Source organism: Zootoca vivipara, chromosome 2 (assembly GCF_963506605.1).
Source record: "Zootoca vivipara chromosome 2, rZooViv1.1, whole genome shotgun sequence".
Lineage (NCBI taxonomy): Eukaryota > Metazoa > Chordata > Lepidosauria > Squamata > Lacertidae > Zootoca > Zootoca vivipara.
In genome coordinates this window covers 77,791,204-77,813,668 of record NC_083277.1, presented here as the reverse complement: position 1 = coordinate 77,813,668, position 22,465 = coordinate 77,791,204, and the positions used below count along the sequence as shown (strand labels likewise).

The 22,465-nt window shown below is 44.5% G+C and overlaps 1 protein-coding gene across 2 annotated transcripts in view; it reads right to left on the bottom strand.

The window, feature by feature from the left end:
* SLIT3 (slit guidance ligand 3) overlaps positions 1–21,943 on the bottom strand; it is a 414,666-nt gene extending 392,723 nt beyond the window's left edge. For both annotated transcript variants that reach the window (XM_035105174.2, XM_035105175.2), the window contains exon 1: positions 21,216–21,943. In XM_035105174.2, coding sequence (XP_034961065.1) covers positions 21,216–21,403 — 188 coding nt within the window. In that variant the 5' untranslated portion in view covers positions 21,404–21,943. The remainder of the gene's footprint in view (positions 1–21,215) is intronic.
* Positions 21,944–22,465: the final 522 nt, after the last annotated feature.

Here is a 22,465-nt window from a genome sequence, read left to right as displayed (position 1 = left end):
CCCAAGCCTATAACTGCTTGGACACACCAGCCCTTCCTTCTCTTAGTGCTCCTGAGTTGCACTTATATACTCTCCAGTCCGTTTGTCCCCATAGTCTTCTTTCCTTTCAGCTATTTGTAAGACAGATTGTCCTCCCTGTCTTTCAGTGATTCTGCAACTATCCTCCTTCTCCCTCCACTTTTGTTCAAGCGGCATTTAGACGGCACAGTTGTGTTACCAACTCACCCCCACAACCAGGAGCAGGACTGTGCAGCTGTGAGGTCAAGGACATGCTCACAGAGTGACAGAGCCAATCCAGCACTTCCACCGGTGCACTTGGCCCACACAACCCCAACTTTCCCACCAAGCTGACCTGGCTCCCCCCCCATGCTGGAAAACAGTAGCACCACTGCTGTCAGGAGGGCAATGGTGTGGCACCACCTCACCGCTCTGGATGTTCCTGCCAACAACCCCTTCTTCCCTCTGCCCCCCCATCTCTCTCCCTTCTGGGAAAGTCTCATAACTGAACCATTGATTTCTGTTTTAGGTTTCTATCCATAAAAATAGGTATTTTCTAGAAAAGCCCTGACTTTAAGGACACTCCTCCTCTGAGACTAAAAAAAATCTGATCATCCACACCTAGCTCCTTGGTATTTTGATTAGTGGGTAGGACAAGGCTCCACCAGCTTGACATCAGGCTGTTCTTGGGTGGAATAGGGCCAAGGCTGCATTTCATCACCACTTAATTTTCGTAATCCCCCCCCCCACACACACACTTATGCTCAAAGTGTCTTGCAACAAGGACAACAGCAATATACCACAAATCAGCATTTGCAAGGACCATTTCCTAACAGCAACATAATGGCAAATGCAACAGCATACAAAAACAACATTTGTATACTATAAATGTAGCAGCATTACACATCTTTGCAGTAGGAAAAAAAAACAAGGGAGTATGAACCATTTCACCATGGTCCTAGATGTTCTAGCCACTGCTTGGATGTCCACTGTAAATTAGCCAAGCATCAAGTCAGTCTGACCAAATGTCAAGGCTTCCCTCAGTTTCCCCAGAGGATCACTGTGCCTTTGGCATCAGCAGTTCAGGCAGCACTGAGGCTTCCAACGATAGGGGGTGGGGTAGCTGGAAACACTCCTCCCTTGAGGTTACTCAAAGTAAACAGCGTTTCCGTGCACTACGGCACTTGCCATGGTGTCCGATTGTGCCAGAAGCAGTTTAGTCATGCTGGACACATGACCTGGAAACATGTCTGTGGACAAACGCTGGCTCCCCCGGCCTGAAATGAGATGAGCACGGCACCCCACAGTCAGGGGTCCTTTGCCTTTACCTTTCTACCTACAGTCCATTGCCTGCAGTAGATTTGCATAAGGCTTCCAAAGGCAGGGAGTAGGGTCACCTTAGGAAGAGCTTTTCCCCTAGCCCACCATTCGAGCAAAATATCCACTTCATTTTTGTGTTGCATAAGGGCTTATTCCCCAACACATGGAGAACAAATGTGTTTAGAGACTTGTGTCCTGAGCAAGCATGGTAGCAAACTTTTTTTTCTTTGTGATATATTCAACACATGCAAAGCTGAAGTCTTGGCCATTGGTATAACAGGCAGTTTTTTGGGAGGAGGCAACAACAGTGGAATGCAGTGATTTCAGATAGAAACATAAACACAGACTACAATGGCATGGAATGCCTACTTAACATAAACACCAATCATGTGAGTTCAGAGCTTAGCTCCTTAGGAGGAAGCTTTACCCATAAACATGCTGCATTAGCCATTTAATGTGAAGCATATTTGAGTAAAATGTGGGCTTTTCGTGTGTGTGTGTGTGTTTTAATTTAGCATGACTTTCTACAAACAGGAATGTTACAAGCATGTGAGCCAACCCTGATACAAAAACAGGTTTGAATTGCTTCACCATTCCATCCTTCTGCAAGAGTAATTATATTAACGACTGCCAGTCATTTAGAACACTGTTGCTCTCCCACATCCAATACTGGTCTTAATAAAAATTTAAAAGTGGCATAATTTGGGGGATATAACCTTCCCAAACAAATGAATTACATTTTTTCACCCGTCATACGTTACTGAACAATTCAAAAAGTTGAAAATCAATTTCATCCCACTCATTATCTCCTGCTGTTAACAAGACACATATCAAAGATGTCAGATTTCATCTGAATTTAAATATTGTATTAATTTATGCTTTTTTAAAGAAAAGAAAAAGCTCTCTCTTCCCTTGATTTTCAGATGAACTGCCAGCTCCCTTGTTACTCCAGGAAAAAAGTGGACATCAGCCCAGCCTTCCCCAGTGGCCAAGAGCTGCCAAGAGCTCCAGATTCCAAGGTTCTTATCTCCCAGTTGTTGTGCTGATGTATCCACCCTTCTCTACAAGTGGGTCCTGTCCAACACTACTATTCAGCAGATGTCCACTTGTGCAATGGAACTTTCCACTCATCTCCACTCTGGAGGAGATTTTGAAGGCAAGCAGGGAGAGAGGAGAGGCAGGGGAAAGTCCCACTGCATGAATGGAACTCTGCATATGCAACACTAGATTCAACACAGGAGGTTTCCATACTGTAGTGTGGGGCACTGTCCAGCTGTGTATGGCTGGGAACACCTCACAATGTTCCTTTATGAGTATGAAGAACACCCATAAAATATCCTCCTATTATATATATAATCATTCCCCAGGGAGGTTCACCAGGCACCTTCATTATATATTTTTGGGCAGCAGGCAAAAGCATTCCTCTTCAACCAGGCCTTTTCAACATTCCTCTTTAACCGGGCTGATTAATACTCTACAGCTTTTTTAATGTGTCTGTGGGAAGCGGGAGTTATTATTTTGCTATTTTATTTTTAATTATTTACTTGTTTTTATCCTGCATTTTATTCTGTGAATCACCCTGAGATCTTATGATGAAGGGAGGTATATCAAACAAACAAACAAACAAACAAAATAATAATTATCCAATGATAAAAGAGTTGGAAGTCGGGGAAGTCTCATTATTATCATCGTTGGCTTCACTTCAACTCCCAAAACCTCTACGTAAAATGGATCAGCAGTTAAAAATGAATTCAGGGACGGTTGTCACAGGACAAAATGTGTAAACCAGCACTGATTTCATGATCAATCATTTAAGCTTTGTCACATCTCTCTACCTCTGTTCACATTTAAGAGCTTTTCTATTGGTTAAAGGTAAAGAAGGTAAAGGGACCCCTGACCATTAGGTCCAGTCATGACTGACTCTGACTCATCTCGCTCTATTGGCCGAGGGAGCCAGCGTACAGCTTCCAGGTCATGTGGCCAGCATGACAAAGCCACTTCTGGCAAACCAGAGCAGCACATGGAAACGCCATTTTCCTTCCCGCCAGAGCAGTACCTATTGATCTACTTGCACTTTGACATGCTTTCGAACTGCTAGGTTGGCAGGAGCAGGGACCGAGCAATGGGAGCTCACCCCGTTGCGGGGATTCGAACCGCCGACCTTTTGATCGGCAAGCCCTAGGCTCTGTGGTTTAACCTTTTCTATTGGTTAGAAAACCTCAAACCCATCAAACCACTGGTTGGGACATACAGCAGCTAGAGAAGGTTTGGGATTGGGGGGGGGGAGAATCTTACAATTATATCCCACCATCCTTCCATCATAGAACCACTGAGGTGGCACACAACTGAGGGTTCCCTGGATATCTCCAACACTGGCAAGACCTAGACCTGCTTAGCTTCAGCAAGCTGGTAGCCTCATGTTCAATAACCATACCATGGGTCAGCAATGGAAGGAGGATGAGAGTGAAGCAGATGCCTCTGCCCTACATAAACCCATGCTCCTCAGCAGCTTTGGACATCTTTTCAAAATGTTACTTCATTGTTTGTTCTGGAAGTATCAATCTCCCATGCAGCATATGCAGTAGCTGTTGGGAGGTTAAAAGACACATTGCTGTTTTTAAAAGGCAATGACAATGGGTTGCTGTGGGGCAGCAGTGGTGACAGGAACAACAACCACTTCTTTGTCTCAGACTGTTTTGTTCCAGTTCAAAAATTTTACTATTTTAAATTATAATTCAAAATGCATTAACAGCTTTTAAAGCAAGGCCTTTACTATGTGTAAATCAAGACCCTCCTTTCATTAGCCCATTGGATAATACGTAGGTGGACGGCCGATTTAAGTCAGCAATACACCAACTAAGGGTCAATATTTTCTGGGCAAATATTTAGGAGACAAGTCAATTGTTCCTTCATTGTACTCTGGAGAGAGCAGGGTTGAGCCATCGCCCCAAATTCACATGAATTAAGTGTCTCCCAGGCAACTGAACTGCCACAGCTACTGAAAATGTTGCTTCACAACACTGTGGACTCATGTCCATTAGCCCTTATTCCCGTAAGAAAGGAAACATAAAATATCACACAGCTTCCTTGAAAGGTACTGAACCCAATCCAATCACCTTCAGCAGAAGGTGGCTGGAAAGCTTGCAGAGCAGCCTTCTGCCCAACCGAGTGGGACAGTTTTATTTCCTCAGCTACCATTCCAGTAATTCTGCAAGGCTTTTCTTTCACACAGAGTGGCATAAAAGATATCAAAGGTTCAAAATGAACACCCCAGAGTGGGTATATGAGATTCCAGAGATGTTTACAAACAAAAAGTAAATGTAGAAGATAAAATTAACAATTAAAAAAATCAAATGAGCTGTGTATTAACTACTGTTCTATATCCTGAGCCAGAATTGTGTTTGGGAAACTGTTGCAAGGCTATGAATATACTAGCAGTGAACTTGTGGTTTTAATCCTAGCATGTCAGCGGACCTGATCCTTCCTGCATCTGATCATGATTTTGGCCATTTCAGGAAGATTTCTGCTAGAATTATTCAACTGCATCTTGTTGGCTGGTTTCTCTCCTCCTCCCTCTAAAAGAGTCCTTTCCACACACCACAAAGTTCTCGAAACAAAACAAAAAAAAATCCTTCCAGTAGCACCTTAGAGACCAACTAAGTTTGTCATTGGTATGAGCTTTCGTGTGCATGCACACTTCTTCAGATACCAAAGTTCTCCTTACAGTTTATCAGATTCCTTCCTACAACTCAAAAGCAGGTATCCCTGCTTTTATCCTGTGTATGAGGCAGGGATTAAAGTGAGTAATCTTCTGCATAGAGGTGGACTGATAAAAAAATGTTTACCTGACAAACCTACTCTAGAAATATACTTTTGCTTCTATAGTTACAGAATACCGTTACCCCAGTACTGCCTATTATTTATTTTATTTTATTATTCAGCCATAACCCGTAATTTTCAGGGTTCCTATTACTCATAGCTATCATTTTAAAGATGGTTAAAAACACCCTACTTTGTTCCAGACAAGCTGAGTATTCAAGACACACATTTTCCCAGCTCAAAACAAGTTCCTAAGATTATTTAGCAAGGAACTGCTGTAGGAAGAGGATGATAAATTATGAAAAGATTCTTAATTAAGGTCAGCAGTTTGTTGACTTCTAAATTGTTCTAATAAGAACCAGAACCACCACTGCGTTTGCCAGGAGAACATGAGGACACTTTTAAACTCCCACCCATCCTTCCAGATGCATTCTCATGTTAATATTTTCCCATTTGCTTTTCAAATCCCACTTGCACTGTTTTTATTACATTGGTGTTTCAACATATTTGTGCCATTAAGCCATATTAAGCGTTCTGCTTTCAACCATTATTCTTAAGGGCTTGGCACTGTGTGTCAGAATATCTTTTGTTCCAGCTTTCCCCATCATATAATAGCTATTTCCGGAAACTTGCATGGTGGGCCTATCTTCCATCACTCAGGATTGAAAAATATATTTAAGCATATCTATATTTTCTTTGCAAGTGAATCAGCGGTTTGGGAAACAAAATATTTCAAAATACATCACCACCTCCACACCAACTGTGGAATGTTTTATATCCTGCCACAAGAGAGCATAGAAACCAGATATTACTAAAATAAAGTCGAGTCACATTATTGCCCTGAGCCAGTTACCTTCAGTCAGCCTAACCTACCTCACAAGGCTGTTGAGAGGATAAACTGAGGAAAGGGAGAATCATGTATGCTACCTTGAGCTTCTTGCAGGTGGGATATACAGTAAATGTAATAATAAATACATATATATGCTTTTTGAGGGAAATGGCAATCCTGTCTGGAAGCAAATATATTCTGGCGATCCCCCACAGAGAACCTAAGGTGCCTCAGATGTTGACAGACTACAACTCCCATAATCCTCAGCAAGCATGCAAAACAGTCAGGGATGATGAAACATGTTGTCCAACAACATCCAAAGGGCCACAGTTTCTGTCATAAAGGGTTGACAAAAGACCTAATTCCTCGGAGGACATTTATGCTTGGCATGTGCAGTGAAACCAGTGGTATCAACACTGCTCACTAATCTTGGTAATACCACTTCCAACAAAATTACAGTGGTACCTCGGGTTACAAACGCTTTGGGTTGCAAGCACGTCGGGTTACAAACTCCGCTAACCTGGAAATAGTACCTCGGGTTGAGAACTTTGCCCCAGGATGAGAACGGAAATCATGCGCCGGTGGCACAGCGGCAGCAGGAGGCCCCATTAGCGAAAGCATGCCTCAGGTTAAGAACGGAGCTCCGGAACAAATTACAGCAAGTTCGTAACCCAAGGTACCACTGTAATTAAGAAAGCCAACATTATTTTTGCTGTCATTGCCCAGGAGTTGTAGTCACATCTTCTGTTTGTTTCCCTCTCCCTTCCTTCTGTAGGAAACAGGACTCTAGATGTTGCTGCTCAGACGGCAATAAATAAAATGAGCAAAGAGGCAGAAATAACCAAAGCTGCCTCATCTCAAAATTCTGCAGCAAATGTAAAGCCAGCAGGGAATCTCCAGGTTGCAACCTAACTCTCCTACACTCCTGAAGGTCATCCTGGATCTCTTTTGCAAGGGGATCCATCTTCCTTCAGCTGTGACTCTGTGAGGAATTCAGCATAGCGCTATGGCAATCGTTGGATCAGTGCAAATATTTCAGCTTGCCAGATTGAATGACCCCTCCTCCCCATAGCTGCCAAGTTTTCCCTTTTCTCGCGAGGAAGCCTATTCAGCATAATGGAATTTCCCTTAAAAAAAGGGATAACTTGGCAGCTATGCTCCTCCCCCCCGATACACTGTTCTGGGGGTTCTCCCAATGCCCCCCAAGCCAATATGGGGGCATAGAGGGCATAGAGCGGGGGAGAGGGGTAAAGCCTCGTTACGCTCCCAGAAGTCCTTGCATAGGCTTCCACTAGCAGGACTCTTTAGTTGAATCTGGCAATATACTTGTTATTCCATCTACAGAGGATGATTGCATAGCTCTACATTTTCTTGAAGATCTCTATATGCTGCCTCACTATGATTTTTAAGAAGTGTCAGCTTAATCCTGTAACTCGAGGGTGGCTAACCTAGGCCCTCCAAATGTTGCTGGACAACTCCCATCATCCTAGGGCAACCCAATCCTAGGTTGAATTCCTAATGGCTAGCAAACAGGTCAAACCATTCCCACGGTAATAGGAGGAACCAGCCTGAAAGCTGGTGCATCTCTGGAAGAAGTTGCCATGGAAAGGAATTACATAAGCCATGGCAAGGAAAAGGGATGAAATAAAATCTCTTCATTGATGCAGTCTGCCAGTTTGGCTGCTCAACACAGCAAAAGTTAAAATGCTACAACCACTGTGATCATGCAGAAGAAGACTGTGGTGGCTCATTATGTGTGGAGGAATGACTTTAGGGTTTTTAGTTGCTAAAATGAAAACGAAAACCTGCAATTATCTGCCCATCCTTAGGTTTTTCTCTCGCTTGGAAGGCCATCCCATGCCCACAGAGGAAGTAACCCTTGGCATCAATTGTGTCAATATTCCTAGCCCTGACCAGATTTTTCTCTAAAGAAATTCTTTTTCCTCTAAGTGAAGCAACACCCAGATAATCGATACCAATCTGTGTGAAGACTTAAAGACAATTTGGTTGGCATTATCCATGTGCAGCTTCAGCTGTGTTGTTACAATGAGTGTATGTGTGCGTGTATACACACATGAATAGCAAGCTCAGTTCTCCGTGGGCTTGGCTGGCTTGCACTGTGAACAGGAACACTCCACACTACAAGAGCTTGTTGCAGCTCCCATTTATTAGTTATAAAGTTTTTCATTCACCAGTATGGCCAAAAAAAAAGATTTCCTTACTTTTAGTTCTTCATATTGCAATGACATTTTGCTCTCTGAAGCTGAGTTGTGCACAAGTCTTCTGCTCGCTACTCATTCTCTCCCCAAGCTACCACTTCCCTCTTCTCTTCTTATGTGCCACAACTGAAGTCTCCCTGAGCTAATTAATTATAGTTTCTTGTTACATCCATACTGGGAAATTATTGTTGCCAGGCTCAGAGCAAACCAGGTTCTTAAACCAACTTCAAGCTGTGGTTTACAATGCTACTTTGGATGTTTCCAGATGGGGGCTTAATTTGCAAACAAGTCATTATGAACAGCTTTTTTTACTTATTGGATTTCCCCCGGAAAAGGTAAATCAAGATTAAATGGGAGGGAAATATGGACTGGCATTTTGATGTCGATGACATCATGTGGACACAAAAAAAACCTTACATGCATGAGGAGAACCAACACCACAATAAACACCCGTCTGGAAGCACCCTTTCTTCTAATCCTGGTATTCCCAGTTTAGACATCAGACAAAACTATGGCTAATTAACCCTGAAATTCTTCAGCTGAAGCATGAAAAGAAGAGAGGAGAGAAGGAGAAGTTCAAATATGGTGCATATCTTGGATTAATAAACTGAGATATGTGCATCTGAATGGAGTCTAGCTTTCAGCCTAACCTACTCACATGGTTGTTGTGGAGATAAAACTGGGGTGGGAAGCAGAACCATGCTCCGGGGAGTGCAGGTGGGATACAATAATAATAATAATAGTACCATGTACACGCTGCTGTAGTAATTGAAGTTTTGTGGTAAACAAAGCCCTTATAACGCCTTAAACACCTGTGTATCTGTTGCACTGGTGCAGAAAACATTAGCTGCATTAAGATGCAATACCTATAGGACTGATTGCACCCATATGATGAACTAATATATTTGCCATGTTTTAAAATTGTTACCAAGCCACTGGACAACTGGATTCTTGCTTATACTGCTGAAATGCAAACCAAGCATTTCGCTGGTGGTTGTGTGTGTGTGTGTGTGTGTGTGTGTGTGTGTGTGTGTGTGTGTGTGTGTATGTGTGTGTTATTGGCCATTTACAGCAGATACCCCCCTCCCTTAAAGGCTACTGCTTAGGCAAAATGCAAGTATTTTACCAACTCTTGAGAAGCTGTTAGGAGACCAGAGGCTGTCAGCAGCAGTCTGAGCAGACCTACAAGTGTTTTACGTGCACCTCAGCCTGTGATAACACTTAATGTTTAATCAAGCTAGCACGAAAACATGCTGCTGTCTCACTTTTGGGATAAATAGGATAAGAGGTCTGCAGTTTACAGCAGAGTTTGCAAAGTGAATCCATTTACTTATTCACTTGCCGACTTGCTTCCACATTTGAGAGTGTTCAGACCCACAACAGTTCAAGCCATCTGAGCAGTAGATAACAGCATAAGCCTTACAAGCACCATAACATTCTGGGCCTACTTTTGGCATCAAGGCTCAAATTTCCCCATATTTCAACATATTTTAATACTCAGAATGAGAGTTGGGCTGGACTAACCCACAGTTATTGGCACCTCTTGTTTCCAGGTAGCCTCGTTCGCATGCCCCATTAAACAATAGTTAAAAACAAACTATGGTTTAATGAGAACATTAACGTATGTGAGTCTATGCTGAGTTCCGTTCCGTTCCCCCACTGCTTCTACTGTGCTCCTGGAAACCAACTAGTGTAGAGAGTTAATCTTAATAAATACTTTTCGACAAAAACAACCAACCAACCAGCCACCAAGGCCTGATCCAGCCATTTTGGGGGAGATACTGGAGCTAACTAAACTCCACAAATCAGGCTATAAACACAAAATGTTCCCGACGTCAGGAGAACTTTATTCATTCCATCCAAGAATGCATTTAAGCATTTATGTAACACAACACTCCAAACCTCATAAAAACTTCACGGTCAGCATGCCTGAGCCCGACTATTCAAACTGTACATGCTCAGAACATGTGTTCAGCAAGGAGCTTATCCTTGTTTGGAGAGGCCCCGAATCCACACGCAGCGCACACAAATCCTGTAGTGTGAAATCATTATTAATTTATTATCTCAGAAACACTTTGCATGAAAAAACACATTGCTTTGTGTGAGCACTGTATACAGCAGGGTGCTAAAGCTGCAGGTTTCTTTCCAAGCAGAAGACAGAGAGAGGAAGATGGAGGGGGGGAGAGGCAGGCCCATTTGGACACACCAAGCTGCAGGAGGAATTCAACGTAGGATCGCTCCATCAGTGTAAGCATTTCTGCTTGCCTAATGGAATTTTCTGCCCACTCTTCTACACTGCTCCCTAGTGCACTGTTCTGGGAGGTAGGGTATCCCAGTGCGGTAGTATGGGAAGCAGAGATGGGGAAGCCCCATAGCACTAGCAGAAGTCCTTGCACAGGATTCCGCTGGTGGAACTTGTTAGCTGAATTCCGCCCTGTAATGACAGCCAATTCCCCATGGTGTCATCTGGGTACCTTAGGGATGGGCTTCTCCCACATGTATTAATATCAGAGGCCGCTTTCTGGATGCCCTTACTTTTAGAGAAGAGGGGTGTGGTGACCATAAATAGGGCCTTTTCAGTTGCGGTGTACCAATAGTGCAAATCTCTCCTGGCACTGACTTATTTTTGGACATTGCATAATCTATCTTCTGCATGTCTACTCAGAAGTAAGTCCTACAGAATTCAGTGGTGCTCAAATAAGTGCTATAGGATTGCAGCCTTGGTATTTTATTTGGTTTTTATACTGAGATTTATGGCTGCTCGAATCACTTAATTTATTGGTTGAAATCCACTAATTCCATGCAGATTTTGATCCAGTGGAGGGAAGGGCCATAGTTCAGTGGCAGAATATCTGCCTTGCATGCAGAATGTCCCAGGTTCAATCCCTGGCATCTCCAGGAAGGGCTGGGAGAACACCCCCCCCCAAAAAAGCCTGGGGTGCTGTTGCCAGTCAGTGTAGACAATACTGAGGTAGGTGGACCAATGATTTGGCAGTATGTTCCTGGCTGCTAAGCAAAGAGGAAGGGGGTTATTTTTTATGTCCCCCTCTTCCTGTTACAGCCCTACCCCCATGTCACCTTTCACACTATTTTAGAGGGCTTCCCCAAGCCGAACAATGGATTTTCCACAGAGGGCAACTAAGTGAAAATTGCCCGCCCCCTCTTAGTGGGCACCTCCAGCAGATCAAATGCCATCCCAATCAGATTTTGCCACTAGATTGCTTTTATCACTATTTACTGTTTTCTTGTTGTTTTAACAATTATAAGTCACACTGGGAGAGTCCCTTGGGACTTAAAAAGCAAGTTATTAAATAAACTAAGCTAAACCAACAAAAACAACTGCAGGAGATCCATGAATACCAGAAGTACATAGGTGGGGACAATCACATATGCCCTTTCTATCCAATCAAGAGCCACAGTGACAAAGGCAAAGGCAACTCGGTCAACTTGTAGTTCTTGTATTCACACACAAATCAGCAGCATGGGATAACAGAACAGGAAAGCAGATCCCATCTACATGTTAGAAAAGAGAAAGAGACTGTCTGTCTGTCTGACAGAACACAAGAACCCTCCAACTGGTAACAGATACAGGCCTTGCTGTGTCTCCCTGATCTGGGGGTGGGTGAGGGGTGGGACGGGACTGTGGGGTTACTTATGGCTGCTGCATCTCCAGCCTCTGTGTCAGAACTTTTTCCACACAAGGGTGAAATTGACACACATATAAAAACCGTTCTGAAAATGCTTTTTTAAAGCCTTTTTTTTTAAAAAAAAAATTGAATCGTCCTATTATATATTGCACTTAAAACATTTTATTTGCAGCTGTGTAACTAAGTCCAAGGGCTCTTCCATGTTTCTTAGTTGTTGGTCTTCAGCAATCAGCTGAAAGTCGAATTAAATCTGTGGCACACACACCACAATATGACACTCTGTTCCCCATAACAATCCTGCAGTGCTCCTTCTCACAGACAATATCCTATTTAATCAAAAGTGGCACTGTGGGTTAAACCACAGAGCCTAGGGCTTGCTGATCAGAAGGTTGGTGGTTCGAATCCCCGCGACAGGGTGAGCTCCCGTTGTTTGGTCCCAGCTCCTGCCCACCTAGCAGTTCGAAAGCACATCAAAGTGCTCTGGCGGGAAGTTAAACAACGTTTCCGTGCACTGCTCTGGTTTGCCAGAAGCGGCTTTGTCATGCTGACCACATGACCTGGAAGCTGTACGCCGGCTCCCTCGGCCAATAGAGCAAGATGAGCGCTGCAACCCCAGAGTCGGTCACGACTGGACCTAAAGGTCAGGGGTCCCTTTACCTTTAAATTCTATTCAGGACTTACTACAGTACTTAGAAATTGTGTTTAGGATCGCAGGCCACATAGGTCTCTCCATTTGGGGTGTTTTGAATCAATTCCTGGTTCTCCCAGGTAGTGGCCCTTTATTTAGCTCAGTTCAGGAAATGAATTAAAGAGTTGGTAACTGGAGAAGGAGCCACTGGAAAACACAGGAGGTGGGAGAGACCCGTTGCCAACTGTGGACTGCAATCAGGAAATGAATAATTAAAGGACGCTTTAAGCCATAACGAATAGGGAGATGTTTACTGAAATCAACCCTTTGAACAAGATGTCCTTCCACACCTTGGTTTTGAAATGGGGAGGAAAATGTGGTACCAATCCATATTCAGTCCCATCAGTGCAAACTTCATTCCATGCTGCTCCCCTGGGAGGACAAATGAAGCCCATGCAGAATGAGAGCCTCACAAAAAAGAGGAACCTACTTTTTCTGAGGTATCCACTTTGTCTCACTTCTGCATGTAAGCACCGAATGAACATCCCTGAGTAGCCACCTTGAACACAGAAGACACATATTTTAAGTTGATAAAAGAGATGCATATAAAATTAAACTCTCTCAGGTCATTTGAGGCTCTGTGCATGCGCATGCGTCTGTGTTGGTATATTTGAAAGTCAGCTCTGATGCCGACTGCTCTGCTCAAATTAAATTTGACAGACAAAAGAAGGCTCATAAGAATTATTATTAATTCTTGGTCACATGCAACTTGGCAAAATGCCTTCAGAGCTGTCTGCGATACAGGACTATTTGTTCTTCATCAGCAAAGGGAAGACAGTAAACAATATTTTTTTAAAGATGGCATGTTTCAGTTTTACCAAGAACCCACAGCTGGGCTACGAGCAGCATGTCTGCGTTGTTTTAAAAGTGACCCTTCAACATTTCTGCAGGAAGATTAAAAGTCAGATACATCATATTGACATTAAATATACCCAATCCCAGTCAGTGTAACTCACACTATACTTTCTCTCTGTGTGTGTCTCCTTAAAAAGCTTAACATTTTTAATGGACAGTACTACCTGTTTAAACTTATTTTAAGGGACTGTTAGGGCAAGCAAGTCTCCATTATTAGGGGTGCTTTTTAAAGTTCCCACACTCTGTGAACAAGAAGTGCATAATGAATTATGGCTTTTAGCAGCACATCTTAATTCAACTAAGAAAATGAAGACCATACATGCTCTAACTATGCAACAGCAGAACCTGCTCATGTGAAAGGTATTTGCGAACATCCTTGGGGGTGGGGAGGAAGTGGCTAAAAAAACACACAGAGTTAACCTAAATTCTTTTTCATCTGACTTTTTCCTTTCTTGAGGTTTAAGAAGAAAATAGTTTTCTGTGGGTTCTTGCAATGCAGATGGTAGGCACTCTTGTGTGTTTACTATGTGAATCATCGTAAGTATTTTTTGTTTTAACCACCATTTGTGTCCTCTGTATTTAGTCTTCCTGATGCTAGAAGGATGTATCACTAAGGAATTTCTGCATTGTTTATTTAGGCTTATGTGTGACATTGCTAACATCACCATAGCTCTGTGAGAATTGCAACAGACACTGAGAGGCAAGCCTAAAGTAGGCCATGTATTGCAGAATGCAGAAATCCTTGCTCTCTTCCAGTTACTGTACTTTATAACAATTGCTAGCAGCTTTTGATCAAACAGAACCACATGCCACTCAGTATAAGAACATCAACAGTTTCACCTTTGCCAAATGGGGTCAACAGGCACCAGTGTGCTCACCAGCACCCCCTATGGCACCCCCCCAAGGTCTCAGTAAAAATCCACAATACAGTACATGATTCACTTTTTTTCTTTTCCTGCTCAGTATCTGGCTCAGTCTCCCCTACAGTGAACACAGACCTTTAAACTTGTCCACAAGTACAGATTGCATGGTAGCATTGGAAGCCCACTATGCCATCTGTCCTAAACAAAGAAGATGTGCAAAGAGCTTCTCTCTGTGAGATAGCATAGCAGTGCCCACCCATGATAGGGTGACTGGTGGGAGGCACCCCAGCACTATTTTGTGGTCCTCTCTTAGAAACGTGGCAGGTAATACGCCACACACCCCAATACATCCGTTTTGTGAATAGCTCTCAGGGCACTTTCTCAAAAATCCAACTGTGCCCGCTAGCTGAAAAAGCATTAGTAGGCTACTGCCCCATGTGTGGGGCAGACAGTGCAGGGGGCAAATATTTCAACTGGCAAATCAATAGAAAAGGTAAGCCATTTTCAATGCTTCCACCAGGTCAAACCTGTGCTGAAAAGTGGTCACGGAGCTTCATACACACTCCAGTGTCTTTTCTCCCAAGCAGACCTGACAACGTGCAACTCACCAAAGCCCTATCCTGTAGCAGAGGAAGCAACATGATTTAGGCTGCAGGAAATGGTATCTGGATGGTAAAGCAAACCCTAGCCAGCCAGGTGCAGGGAGGGAAGAGTTTTATTCCACTTCTGGGTTACAGCCAATTGTGTCCATGCATGAGCAAAATGGGCTTCTTCTCAAGCAGCAGGACCTCCCCTTTCTCTTCATGACCCTCTAAATCTGCTGTAGAGGGTTGGGGGGATACATAGAGCAGTGTTTCTCAACCTTTTTTGGGCCATGGCACACTTGTTCTATGAAAAAAAATCCCGCGGCACACCAACTCTGTGCCGCCCTATATTTAGTTTAGTTTGGAGGGGAGACGTAAAGCATGCCACTGAAGAACTGCTGCGCGGTAGCCAGGCGGAACCACCAGGCGCTCTCACCTGGGTTGGGGGGTGGCGAGGGGCCCTCTCCTCCCTATCTTTCCCTTTTTCCCTCACCTGGGGGGGGGCTCCCTCCTTTTCCTCTTCTCCTGGGGCGGCTGGGGTGGCGACGGCTGTGGCGACGAGGCAGGGCCGTCGCGTGGTGGGAGGTCCCGGGCTTCGGAGCTCTTCCTGGCCGCAGGCAGGCTCGCTGGGGGGCTTTAGCGGCTCCCCGCTTGATCCGCCGGGCGATTCCGACGCCCACGCGGCTGCCGCGGAGCCCAGGGGTCCGTCGATCCTCCAGCCGGGCGCTTTCGGTGTCGCTCCGGTGGGGTCATGGGGGGGCCTCCAGCGGCTCCCCGGTCGATCCGCCGGGCTCACTTGGCGCCCGCGTAGCGGTGGTGGTGGTTCCGGCGGTCTGGAGGCTAGGCTGGCGGCACGGGCACGCTGGTTGCTCTCAGGAGCTTCGCGCTGCCGTGCCGTGCGCCATCTTGCCTCGCCGGAAGTCCGTCAGCAATGCAAAGCGCCCTTTTCCTTGCTGCACGTCGCGGCACACAAGCCGGTGTCTCGCGGCACAGTACTGTGCCGCGGAACACCGGTTGAGAAACGCTGACATGGAGAGGACAGGAAGGGAATGTTCCATTTAGCAAGCAGAGTTCCACTCCCACAAACCACCTTGAGTCATTCTTGCCACCCAGACATGGGGTGCATATCTTTAAATCCAAATTCTGTGGATACTCCTACTTGAGCTTTCCCCAGTACAGTTGTCCACCCCTTGTTCACTTGCTGCTTCAGTCTCCAGACATGTGGTGAGGAAGGTAGGAGGGGAGGAGACTGAGAACTGAGGAGGGAAAGGGTAAGAAGATCCATGGCAGCCCCACCATCTTCAGCACTGGGGTAGTTATGTGTATGCATCTGGTGTCCCATTTGCAAGGTGGCAACCTACCCACAGTGGTTTAGGGGCCAAGGGTTCAAATCCCTAGTCAGCCATGAAAGTCACTGGATAACATTATGCTAGTCACAGTCTCTCAGCCTAACCTCCCTCACAGGGTTGTTGTGAGGACAAAATGGGGAGGAATAAAACCATGTGCACCACCTTGAGGTTCTTGGAGGAAAGGTGGAATATAAATGCAACATTGCACATAAATTAGTAAATAAATTTATTTAGAACTTTTAACCTTAGTAACGCTTTGCAGTCTTCTGCTGAAGGGGCAATTTTCTGGGGTGACTATGAAGGGACTTAAAACTGTTTCTAGTGATTCCCAGTGTAGACTGGATCAAGGATAGGGGACATGTGGCCCTCCAGATTTTGTTGGACTCCAAGTCCCATCACTCTTGGCCCATTGGCCATGCTGCCTGGAGCTGATGGGTGTTTGTTCCTGCAACATCTGGAGGGGACACAGGTTCCCCATCCCTGCTGGACTTGGAGACTCAATAAAGTAATGTGAAGTACTCATAAACAATTTCTATGTAATATAACTTCCTGAGCTATACTTCAAATTAGTGCATTACTGAACTATCTAAGTAAGAATTAAAAGGCTTTGGCTGGATTTCTTGATCTAATTACCACTAACAAATACAGTTTCTTAATATATTGCTGCTGATATTGTGACAAAACAAGCAGCTCATTTTTCTTGCTCCTGGTTGGAAGGCAAAGGAGAGAAACAGCCCGAGACTTGTCCCAGTCAGCAACACTTTCGGCACAAAATTCATTTTAAATGCTTACCAATGATCACAAACAAGGTTGAAAGAAACCAGTTTCAGCTGTGACATCTGATTTCAAGCTCCCCAAATTCTGCATTTGTGGCATAAACATCAGGAAAAGGACTTCTGCTACAAGTACAGATTTCATAAGCACACAAACCCAAGGGCTAAATCTCAAAAACTGTTTGCATTGCAAGATATGTGACTGCCAGTGCAAGTTATTTCTTAAATGTCTGTTTCATCTTTTTTAAATGTTCTGACAAAGTAGTGATTCCCAGAGTATGAATCCCAGAGTGATTCCCACTGCAACTCAGGTTCAACCCCCTCACCCCAAAGTCAAATGATCAGGTGTGAAGGCCTTACACTTTTACAGCGGTAGCCAACACGGCACACTACAAATGTTGTTGTCAGATTACAACTCCCATCAGCCACAGCCAGTATAAGAAATGATCAGGGTTTATGAGAGTTGTAATCCAACAACTTTTGGAGGCCACCATGTTAACTACCCTACACTATGCTATTTCTCAGTGACATTTGTTTTAGATCGACTATGGTCATAATCTCAGGGTTCTTTCCAATCACACGCTACAATTCCCCTAGACCAATAACCCCCACCCCATATCTGCATGTGGTCAAGAAAATAAGTCCTACCTGAGTTCAATGTGACATACTCCAAAGTAAAGCATGGAATGTAACCTAATTTAGGTTTTATTTCTAAGAAAGAATGGATTTATTTGACCATAAGCAACAAGCTAAATTGTAGGTTTAAGAGGTCTGGATGCAATCTCTCTCACACACACACCACTTAACTAAGTTCAGACAAGTCTAAATCTGAAATATATTTATAATTCCTGCTTTAGCTTGGGAAAAACAGAATCATAATGATACTTTAGGGTTTAAATGTGATTTCCAAAACACAAGCTCATATGTATTAACAGCAAAAGGAACGGCAAAAAGCTGGCTCATATTAAGTCCACGCAGTAAAAGTCATTCTCATTTTGTTGGTGAATTCTTTGCTTTCTTGGCTTATGTGGGGCTTTTCACATGATACACTGACGTGAAACTTTATCAGGTTTTGCTTTTCTCATATCTCACTCTGGCAAAGTCTTGATTGCTCTTACTATTTGCACACTGAGGAGCGCACAGATAATTTAAGATGTGAGGGTATTATTTTACTCTTAAGACATTTACAGCCCAATCCTAGTCATGCTTACTCCACAGTAAGTCTCACTGAGTGCAACAGGGCATATTCGCTTGTATGTGAACTGCATTGCCTGGACTCAAATCCTATAGAGAAAATTAAGGTTGCAATCTTATACACCCTTTCCTGGGAGTAAGCTCTACTGAAAACAATGAAATTTACTTCTCAGTGCACATGTATAGAACTGCACACTGCAAACTATGGTACTTTAATCAAGCCGGAGTATTTAAGCAGCTGGTGTGCAGGCTACTACTCCATGTCTTCTGGCATATTAAAAATGGCAAACTAGTAGAGCAGAACACAACTAAAAGGCTTGCAGAACTAAATATTAACCTGCTACATCAATTCCTACATTTTGATTCACAACATTGTTCCACGAATGCATCATGTTTTCACTATGGACTAAAAATTCTTGCTTTTCCAGACCTGTTATCCCCAAGGGACACAAGCGATACCTGTCATACCAATGAGCATGTGGAACTTTCTCCAAAGCACCATAGTGGTGCCTGTCCCAGCCAACTGATGAGAAAAGAAGCAGGATGCAGGGAGGACCAGGGAAGTGGGTATTTAATCTTATTTGTACCTAGATTTGGTCACGATTTTTCTCACCAAGAAGGGGAATAGTTTACAATTGGGTTGGGGAGCTCTTGGAGCACCTGCTTCCAAGAGGGGGGGGGAAAGACTTTGGCTAAAGCTGTATTGCCCTGGCACAAAACTAGGTACATCTCCCTTAACTTTGCACATGCACACAGAAAAGCATGAGAGGTGCCTAATTCTGGCCACAGGTCCATACTACCAAGCCCTCTAAAACATTTAACATTTGGGAATAAATTGTAGTTCTGAAGGTTTATTCAGACTCGTATTTCAAAGTGTAAACATGGTGTGATTACTAAGATGACAACATTACTAAGATCATAACAGTGTGGGCTCATAATTTTCAGTATACTGTATACCATCTTTTCAAATGTTTTTTGAACTGATCAAATGTCACCATTGATTGAAGCTCAACATCTGGAACCAAAAGGATTCGGATCCAAAAGAAAAATTTTGACACTCATTTTCAATGTTATGTTTCCTTTTTTCGTAAGAGCAGAGTGAAATTACTAAAGAACTTCAAATGCAAGGTTCTGTCGAGATTGTTAGCCTTTTTGCTTTGAAGATGTTTATAAATCAAGTTTAAGCTTTTATAATCTCAGTCACTAGCCATGTGAAGAAGACCTATTAAATCCATACTTCTGTTCATTTATTACTGGCTCCAGATAGTGAAATGGTACGAAGGTGATCTCAAGTGTTCAGCTCTGCACACTTCCAGCTGCACAACCGACACCTCAATATTGAACACATGTACTTGGACCTAAATCCACTTAATTCACAATGGAACTTATTTGTAAGTATTTCACAGGGTCAGCAAAGCAGTGCCTTCATTAGGACGGATATTCACCATGCAAGCATGAGCATTAGCTGGTCCTAAAGATGGTATTTAAATACTTGAGGGCATATTACTGACCCTATGGGATTTAGCTATAATGAACCAATGGCCTATCTGTTTTTTTTAAAAAAAATTCCAAGAACTTTAGATTAAAGTTTTAGCGACATTATATTACTTGATACAAAGAGGGCAATGGGGTGCACAAATGAAAGCAACTAGGCATTTAAGTATTTGGAAAGTAATTTAGAGCAGTAACTAGGAATATATATACGGTATATAATCTGTGTTAGTCTGCCATAGCAGAAATACAGTTTTCGACACCTTCAAGAAACACTGTGGCATAGACTAGTGCCTACTTCATTTGATGCATGAAGTGTTGTGCTGGCAGATTTCATATACATAGATAGATAGATTTTATATACTGTGTATATATAAAATTAATACACACACACATACACTCACACAGTTTATCCATTTTGTAAACACAAGTGTTAAAGACCTACTCCCCGCATTTTATGATTCTTAAGCCTAACTGTTTACACTTTTAAAATTGTACACATGTGAATAGGAATGGGTTCTTGTGCGCATCCTTAGCCAACAGAGGATATAACATGTTGGGCATCCAATGTAGTGTCGTTAGTTCATGAAAGTTTGTGCCAGAATAACTCTGTTAAGTCTTTAAGATGCCATAAGACTCTTTCACTTCTGCAGGAATATGTAGGCCTTTTCAATTGTGGCTATATGCCTGGTTTCATAATCCTACTAAATGCTAAATGAAAACTAATCACGCATTAGGTCAGGGATGAGATGACTATTTCCTGAACTGCTCTAGTGAATCTATCAAGACACGGGAAAGGTAAGGTTCCGGTCACTTAATACATCCCATTATGTTTGGATTTCTTTATATGAAGCTCTTTTGGGCCCATCTGTCCCCAAATCCACTAGTCAGACACACACACACACACAGAGAGAGAGAGAGAGTGTGTGTTATATAATGCTAGTGGAAAACCAGCTGTAGAAACAGGCAGAGGCTGAACTAGTCACAGACTGTTCTGGTTAGCCTTGCAGGCAACCAGAAACCAGCCTAGGCTTAAAGCACCCTACATATTCACTATGGCAGTCAGATGCCTCCTCCAATTGCAACCAAGCAGATGCACCTTGAGTGAATGCAGTGTGGATGTGCAAATGTCAGTAAGCCAGCCCAAAGTCTGGTGAGACATTCCAGTGAGCATCATGTGGAAAAATGCCAAGCATACTTGTTGCATGTGGTTCTCCCACCACACACTCCCCCTTTTCCTTCCTGAGCATTTACACACAATGGCTAACCTGCTATGCAATTAGAAAAGAAACCCACAAAGGCTCTTTATAAGGCTCTCTCTTCCTGAAGTGCTTTGGGCTCTGTTGCTTGCCAGGAAGTTAAGAGGAGCAGCCCGGCACCTCCCGTGGCTCACAATCCCCAGGAACTTCAGTGCCCTGAAGCTGCCCGTGGCCAGCGGTCTAACCCGGCACAAGCACCACTGTGCCCGTTTCTATCTTAGGCTATCTTATTTTAACAGCTGTGTCTAATCTACGCCCGGCAGGAGCAGTCTCCTTCTCGGCAACCTGGCGGGCAAAGCAGCCTCCCCCTCCTCCGGCTGGTACTCACAGTCTCTCCGCATTCCTGGGAATGCCTCGGGGCACCGCTCTGAGTCCCAGTCCGTGGCAATCCACATTGGATCCGGAGCAGGTACATTTACTCGGGCATCCTTCGGTCCGCTGCCACAGCGCGATGCTCCACATCCCCAAGAGGAGCAGCCCAAGGCGCCCCCAACTCGTTCTCCCTGCGCCCAGCATGCTCGCCTTCTCCTCCGGGCAAAAGTGGGGAGGGGGGAGGAGGGAGAAAAAGAGAACCCCACCAAAAAAGCGCCTCGGATCCCAACCAGCAGCCCTCGAGGGCGCCACGCAGAGATCTCAGTGCAGCCGAGGGAAGCCCGGCGGTGCGGGAGGCATCTCTTTCCGAGTCCCCGGACGGATCGTCGCGTTGCCTTTCAAGCCCGGGCAGAAAGCGCGCAAGATCAAAACGGGCGGGCGGGCGGGTGGAAGAGAGGGGGCCGGTCCGTTGCTTAAGCCACAACCACAACCTGCCCGATCCTGCTCTGCCTTGCAGTCCAGGTAACCGGTTGCTGGAGAAGGAGCTCAGCAGCCCAGGAGCGCACTCGGAAGCGCCTGGCGGGAAGCCCAGCCTGTCCCCTGGAGACCTCGGCGGCAGCAGCAGCAGCAACAGCAGCGGCCAGGTCCCGGGATCACAGCCGCCGGAGCTGGGAGCGATTCAGGGGCGCTCGCAGCCGGCCGCCTCTCCATGAAATGGGCAAGGCGAAGCAGGCGGGCGCCGGACCCGGAGGAGCCGCCCCCTCCCCTCCCCAAAATAACACCTTCGGCGCGGATTGGCGGCCGCGCCGCTGACGTCACCAAACTTCGGAACTTTGGCAGGAAAGGTCGGGCGAAAGTTTTGGAAGGAGGGAGGGCCGGGCAAAGCGGAGCCTTCCGCGCAGGGCGTTGAGGAGTCCTCTTCAGCGTCGCGATAGGGCAGCTGCTGCAGGATACCTCGCGAAGTTTGGGCTCCATGCACTAGTCTCACTCACAGCCGAGGGGGAAAGAGTGCCTCTGAGCATGAGTAAAGGGCCTTTCTTTTTCCGCCGTGTCGCCTCACACAGCAGCCAAGCTTTCCGGCTCTTTCATCTCTCCTTTTAAAAACTAGCTGTATCGTCAAGGCTGAGGTAAAACATTCCCCTTCCAAAAAATATTTCCGTAGTATTACAGCTATTTGAGATGGGATTCAGGCCTGAAACCTGAGGAATTGTAATTATTAGAGAATTAATTTATTTTTACATGTATTTTATTTTCTACCAAAGAATA